Genomic DNA, 7,500 nt, shown 5'->3' on the forward strand with positions numbered 1-7,500 from the left:
ATCGTGGAGGAACCGCTGACACACTCCAGCCACATGAGGCCGAGCATTGTCCTGCATCAGAAGAACCCAGGACCCGCTGCACCAGCAGATGGTCTTCAACGGGTCTGAGGATCTCATCCCGGGACCTAATGGCAGTCAGGGTACCTCTGGCTAGCACACGGAGGGCTGCGCTGCCCTCCGAAGAAATGCCTCCCCAGACCGTCGCTGACCCGCCGCTGAACCGGTCCCGCTGGAGGATGTTGCAGGCAGCAGAACGTTCTCCACGGCGTCTCCAGACTCCGTCACGTCTGTCACATGTGCTCAGTGGGAACCTGCTCTCATCCGTGAAGACCGCAGGGCGCCGACGGAGAAGCTGCCGATCTCGGTGTTCTCCGGTAAAGTCCGGTCTCCCCGCACGGTGTCGGGCTGTGAGCACAGACCCCACTTGTGGACGTCGGGCCCTCGTACCGTCCTCATGGAGTCTGTTTCTGACAGTTTGAGCAGAAACATGCACATTAGTGGCCTGCTGGAGGTCATTTTGTAGGGCTCTGGCAGCGCTCCTCCTGCTCCTCCTTGCACAAAGGAGCAGATAGCGGTCCCGCTGCCGGGTTGTTGTCCTCCTACGGCCCCCTCCACGTCTCCTGGTGGACCGGCCCGTCTCCCGGTATCTCCTCCGTCCTCTTGACACTGTGCTGACAGACACAGCAAACCTTCTTGCCACAGTGTACATTGATGTGCCATCCTGGATGAGCTGCACTACCTGAACAACTTCTGTGGGTTGGAGACACCTCATGCTCCCTCTAGTGGTGAGGACACTGGCAAAATGCAAAAGGGACCAACGATCATCCAGAAAGGACGAGGACAGAGAAACGGTCTGTGGTCACCACCTGCAGAACCGTTCCTTTATAGGGTTGTCTTGATAATTGCCTCATTTCCACCTGTTTGTTCCATTTGTACAACAGCAGGTGAAACTGATCCTCAATCAGTGTTGATCCGAACTGGACAGCTTGATTTCACACAAGTGGGATTGATTGGAGTTACATTGAGTTGTTTGGTAAGTGGTCCCTTTATTTTTTGGAGCAGTGTATTATTTCACATAGTAGAATTTCATATTCATACATTTAGTCTTTGTTTTTTATTTTATTTTTCTATGTACATATTGTTGTATTCATTATTTTTAATTAACATAGGATGGAATTTTATATAAAATATAAGTGGCCTTTCTGTAGCGGACGTTAGCTTCAGCGAACAGTTGGTCGCTCGTTGGAAGACTTGGACTGCAGGTGTAAAACAAAGCTCGGTCCACGAGCTCGGGTGACTTTCTGAATTAATTTTAGTAAAGTTTAAACGGAAAGAATAGTCATTAATTTGATAAATCCAAGCTGAAGTTGATCTAGGGCGGCACGGTGGTGCAGTGGTTAGCACTGTCGCCTCACAGCAAAAAAAAGGTTCTGGGTTCGAATCCGGTCCTGGGCCTTTCTGTGCGGAGTTTGCATGTTCTCCCTGTGCTTGCGTGGGTTCTCTCCGGGTTCTCCGGCTTCCTCCCATCATCCAACAACATGCACCTCAGGTCAGGTTACCTGGCGCTGCGCTAGTGGCAGCCTGCTGCAGCATCTCCCCCCTGAGAGCCCCCCTGCTGTAGTGAAGAAACTTCCCCTCAGGGATTAATAAAGTGTATAAAATCAAATCAAAATCAAAAAATCTAATTTACGTCAGGGTAACACAACAGGCTTTCACTGCCCTCTTGTGGCCATAGTTGGGAACCACAAAAATAGTGAAATTGGACAGAGTGACATGTAAGCTACACTTCCTGTCAGCTCTTTCTAAATAAAACGTATTGACCTTCGCTGTCCTTAACAAACGTGCTTCAAAGGAATTTTTGTCAGACTTAATCGTAGCAAAAGCAACGTGTTTAAATAAAAGGATCTGCAGCCATTTTAAACTTAGACTACTTATGAAAAAATATTTAGACATGAGAAACTAATTTTTAAACATTACGTATATATAGCTTTGATTCATTCAGTCTGCCTTCTTAAGCATTACTATGTGGGTTTATTTTCCCCCAGAAAGGGGCGTGGCAATTGGAGGGCTGGCTCTAATCACCACGCCCCTTTCTGGGGGAGAACATTGACAAAGCCTTGCATTGACAGCAGCAATAGACTTTTCTCCAAACTGCTGCTTTAAACTAACCGGTTTAAATAATGTCATGCGGAAGAGTTGCTGTGTAGTTAGCTGTACCAACAATGATGTGAAACTATTTTTGTCCTGTAGTGTCATTCTTAAAGTAATTTAGATCCGGTGGTTTACAACGTATTGGTTTAATATCGCTATTTTTTTATTGAAGTCTACGGAGAGTCTTGTTTTCCCCCAAAAGGGGGCGGGGACATTCCTGAAAGCCAAAGTTCCCGGATGTGCTCGTGCCGTCCCAGTTCCCCAGCCAGGTCAGGTCTTACATCCATGTGTCACCTGGTCCGAGTTTCATTGGGGTGCTTGGTCCTTTTTATAATTTCTTGCAATTCTAGTTTCCTTTGTTCGGATGTGTTTATTCTTTCGAAGGTTGTGGACCTCCGGCACCAAACAGATGAATGTTATCCTGAAATAACGTTTCAGTCTAAATCTGAAATGAGCTTTTTGCTTTCACCCAGTGGGTTTCCTTCGCTTTGTTTATCTTCTTCATATTTAATGTGAAACAGGAGTTTTCTCTTTGTAGAATATTCCCCTCTGCTCACACTAAACTTCTCCACGCTCATGTGAAGTTAACGGGATCCCGTTCGTTGGGTTTATTAGAGCCAGATAAGCAGAATGAGTCGTGGATCTGCTGAACCTGCTGCAGCCTCCAGGTCTATTATTGAATCATAGTTCTGATCTGTGATGTCATGCAGCTTCACACACTGGAGAGCAAAACATTTTATTACTAACACTGGAATAATTCAATTTGTATAATATTATACAGAAACTAACTGCTTTACAAAAACAAAATGATACAATATCACATGTATGTACAATGTAGTAAATATACCATCTCAAATTGTACACAAAGTATTTACAATTGTCACATATACTGCATTAGAAACAGAACTCGGACTAATACTCTACAGACATTAAAGTTTGCATAACATCAAATAAAACATGCCACATTTTGAGGTTTTTCATCTTTACAAACCCATGACTGTTTTTAAATTAGTGCAAGTCAACCACTTGTTTCAGAGGTTATGGATACAGAATCCTTAATATTTTCATTCACACAGTTCAAAGTAAAACCTGGAGGAGATGACGGTCTGCGGACACAGTGGTCGAGTGGCGTTTGTCTTCGGGTTGTTCCGGTTGAAGGTGCGCCGGCTGATTCGGGACGTCTCGCTTTGAGAACAGTGAGGTGATGAAGAACAGGACGGAGACGGTGAGACGTCTCGGCAGACGCGGACGGAGTCGGACGCGTCTCCACCCGCTCGGTGCTGATCCAACACCGGTCCAAACCTCCAGCGAGTTACGACGAGCTGAAGGTGATGAAACGCTGCTCGACTTTGATCTGGAGTGAAAACTATTTACATGAGGAGGAAGAGTGAGACGGTCTGACGTGAAGCAGAACTTTGAGACGTTTATTTGTTCTCCTACTGGACCGCCGGACAAAGAACCGTTCCGAGTCGACCCGGAGGAGTTCGGGCCGAACCGACCTTTACGAAGATCCCCGTCCTGACCGGGTGAGGTGTGATGACGGGAGCCGCTCCACCAACACCGTCAGGTTCAGAAGATTTATAGATTCATACATCGGCACACAAACGGCCCGGTGCAGCAGATGGAGGGCGTCAGAACCAAAGAACGGATCGCCGGATCACAGTGGACGACAACCGGCGCTGCACCTCGGACACCTCGAAGAAAAACAGCCGGTCAGATTGTAATTCTCATCGTCCCGATGCCTTCAACAGAGCAGATGTGTTGGTGAGGAGTCGGACCTGTGACCCGCTCAGACTGTCAGCTGGAACCGGAACCACAGGACTCCTTCCTGTTCCTGTTAGAGTCCGAATCCTTCCCTTTCTACGGCACTAATCTGAACGAGCAGCACAGGAAGTAGAAAACAGCACATCTCCTCCTCAGGACGCGGACGTGCACACGCTTCCACGTGGAGACGAGAACGTGGAACATACGTGACTCTGAGCAGCAGACGTGTGGACGGCCGACTTCTACAACCGCACTCAACTGTGTACATGCATAGATGTTCAGGCAGCGCTGATGGACCGACCCGACCGACCGACCGACCGACTGACCCGACCGACCGACCGACCGACCGACCGACCGACCGACCGACCGACTGACCCGACCGACCGACCGACCGACCGACCGACCGACCCGACCGACCGACCGACTGACCGACCGACCGACTGACCCGACCGACTGACCCGACCGACCGACTGACCCGACCGACCGACCGACTGACCGACCGACTGACCCGACCGACTGACCGACTGACCCGACCCGACCGACCGGACCGACCGACCCGACCGACCGGATCGACCGACCCGACCGACCGACCGACCGACCCGACCGACCCGACCCGACCGGACCGACCCGACCGACCGACCGACCGACCGACCGACCGACCGACCGACCGACCCGACCCGACCCGACCCGACCCGACCGGACCGACCGACCCCGACCCGACCCGACCCGACCGGACCGACCGACCGACCGACCCGACCACACCGACCGGACCGACCTGGGCTGGAAGCAGACGCAGACAGACTCAGCAGAGAGAGAGACAGAGAGAGAGTGTGTGTGTGTGTGTGTGTGTGTGTGTGTGTGTGTGTGTGTGTGTGTGCTTCGATGGTTCAGGTTGAAACTAAAAAGGTGAATAATTTGATCATTTCAACACAGAAATGCAGTAAAATCTGATCTCAGTTCCTGATCAGAGGTGGAGAGACAACGCTGACGGATCACAGCAGTGAAAGTCTTCCAGAGTCTCGCCGCCGCGACCTCTCGCGACCTTCAGGGAGCAGCTCACAGCTCTTCCTGGGAGGGAGAGGAGAGTGATGGGGGGTCAGGTAAGCAGCGTGTACAGATTGCCTCGGTGGCCAGCAGGGGGCCCCGACGCCGCACCGCGGTCGCCAATATGTCGACGGCTCACGGATTAACAATCACGTTTATCAGCGAGTGTCTGCGACGGTCTGGACGGAGGCGGCCGGGTCGCGCCGAGCTCCGGAGGTCAGTGCTCACGTTTGAGCCAAACAGGAAATGATGTCACCGGCATCAGATGGAAGAGTCCATCTCCTCGGCACCATGGGGGGGGGGGTGGAGTGTCGGCCATCTTTATATACAGTCTGGGACATGAAGAGTGACGGGATGTGACGTCACACAGATGCTGGATGGAGGGGATCCATACGTGTGTGTGTGTCTAGATAAAGTGGTCGGTTGACAGGAGTGAGAGTTGAAGATTATTGCCGGTTCCATCATCTTCCTCGTCACTGTGTGAACAGATGAAGATGCTGCTGATACGAAAAAGAAGAAAATGAAGAAAATGAAGCACAGAAAGCGAAGCTGCAGTTATTTACACGTTTCTTCCGCTCGTGTTCGTGGTGTCGGACAGAAGCAGGTCTGAGTGGTACTACAGGTGTACAGGATAAATAGTGTCAGGCAGCAGGGTAGTGAGTGATTGTATAGGAGTGTGATGAGGACGGCTGGCCTCCATGATCAGCTGTTCTTTGTCCCCAGGTTTGGCTTCACTTTACAAATTGTACACATTGAAAAACCCTGACAAAGGCACACCATGGAGAGAACGTCAACATCTAGAGCACTACGGACGACTTATACACAATCTGTCTATGTAAAATATGTACAGGACTGGTGGGGGGGGGCGGTGGTCCATCGGGTCCGGCCCCTCCTCCCCCACCTCCGCTGTCATTTGGTCCGTCTCGCTGACGCAGGAGTGCTTCGTCACGAGGAAGGCCGGGGGGAGGAGCCTCGGGTCGGGACCTCCTCCTTGTGGAAACCCTCTGAGACTCTGAGGCATCAAACCCACCACACCGTTTTCCCATCAGCCCTCTCTGCAGGTTCCTGAGCGACCTCTCCCTGCAGGAGACTCCAGCTGCTGCCGAAGAGGAGAGCGGACGGAGGTCGACGGCAGAGTCTCCGTCACCACCGGCTCCAAAAAAAAACTCTCAAGCAGCAGAATTCAAGTTTGCCCTCGATGATTCTCCTCCTTCACGCAAAACTCAGAATCACCTGTTCCGCCGCCACGGCGACGAGCAGAAGGAGGAAACACAGAGTCAATGTGGAGTGCAGCATGAGGCCTGCAGGCTGGCAGGCAGGAAGGTTGGAGAGGAGGAGGAGGAGGATGAAGGTGTGGGGGGGCGCTGCTCTCCGGCTCGTCACACGATCTTCTTGATGCTGGGTCTCTTGAAGCTGCCGGCGCTGCGCTGTTTCTGGACCTGACTGGCCGAACCATGACGGGTACGACCGCCGCTGCACAGAGCCGAGCTGGGGGACAGCTGGACGTTCTCCTTGTCCACACCTGGAGGGACACAGAAGGACACGTCACGTTCACATTCGCAGACAACAGGGACAACATCATCTGCAATACGTAAAAACATTACATATTTCTATAAGCTCCACACTGTGAGTGGGCTGTAGTTCATTCTGAACTTCATCCTCCAACCCAAAACGAAAGACTGGATATAAAAGAGTTTGTAGCTTCAGGTCTGTAAAATGGTTCTGATCCAGAAGTGTCTTCAGCTGCAATACCAGCGAGTGCCACTAGAGGTCGGCTCCAAAAAGCCTCCGGCTCCATAGACTCCCATTCACCTTCTCTCATCAAATCCAAAGTGAATAAAATGTGTCCATCAGTTATCTCGGTGTTGTTAGCTAAAGTCACTCCTTCTTCTTAGTTTTCTGGAGGTCCATCTGAAAATAATCCCTCATTCATTAGAAAAGAAGATTCAAGAAGACCTGTTTTTGGGGGCGTGTCTGTTTGATTGACAGGCCTGTGGTGCAGTCAGGTTACAGCTATCGGTGGGCGGGACGTAGTATCGTCAGGTTTCCGATCAGATCGGTTAGATCCACCGCTGGCTCCTCCCCCAGCTCGTCCAAATATGGTCACTTCCTGTGGTAGCACAGATTCTGTCACTGTCTCTCTGAAAATGACATTGTCACTGTGCGTTGCATTGCTGAGTCAGCAGAGCGTTCAGACTGACACATCTGTAGAAATCTGACTGAATCACATCTCAAACCACCTCCACATGTGGTTTGTATCTGGTTTGCAAAAATATGTTTGTTTTTTTACTGTCCAGACCTTTAAAAATTATCCACATAAGACAAAAAAACGGATTCAGGCTGGCAGTCTGAACAGTCCTCCAGGTGTGTACAGACTCTGATGTCATTTCCAACACATATCAGACCCACAGCTGCAGAAGAGCCCCACCCCCTCACAGAGTTAATTTATCCTCAGCAGCAGAAGCTCCACACGAACAATGAAATAATCAGACCCAAAGCAGTCAAGTCCTGGCGGTTCAGGTTGTGAATTACAAACTCACT

The 7,500-nt window shown here is 50.7% G+C and overlaps 1 protein-coding gene across 3 annotated transcripts in view; it reads right to left on the reverse strand.

Annotated features, from left to right (window-relative positions):
• Positions 1-6,247: 6,247 nt before the first annotated feature.
• The window catches only part of nf1a (neurofibromin 1a), an 84,678-nt gene continuing 83,425 nt past the window's right edge, over positions 6,248-7,500 (reverse strand). For all 3 annotated transcript variants that reach the window (XM_069722508.1, XM_069722509.1, XM_069722507.1), the window contains one exon: positions 6,248-6,481. In XM_069722508.1, coding sequence (XP_069578609.1) covers positions 6,339-6,481 — 143 coding nt within the window. In that variant the 3' untranslated portion in view covers positions 6,248-6,338. The remainder of the gene's footprint in view (positions 6,482-7,500) is intronic.

This window comes from Brachyistius frenatus, unplaced genomic scaffold (assembly GCF_029030835.1).
Source record: "Brachyistius frenatus isolate BFR_SWC_R1_liver_20210118 unplaced genomic scaffold, ASM2903083v1 Contig_294, whole genome shotgun sequence".
Taxonomy (NCBI): domain Eukaryota; kingdom Metazoa; phylum Chordata; class Actinopteri; family Embiotocidae; genus Brachyistius; species Brachyistius frenatus.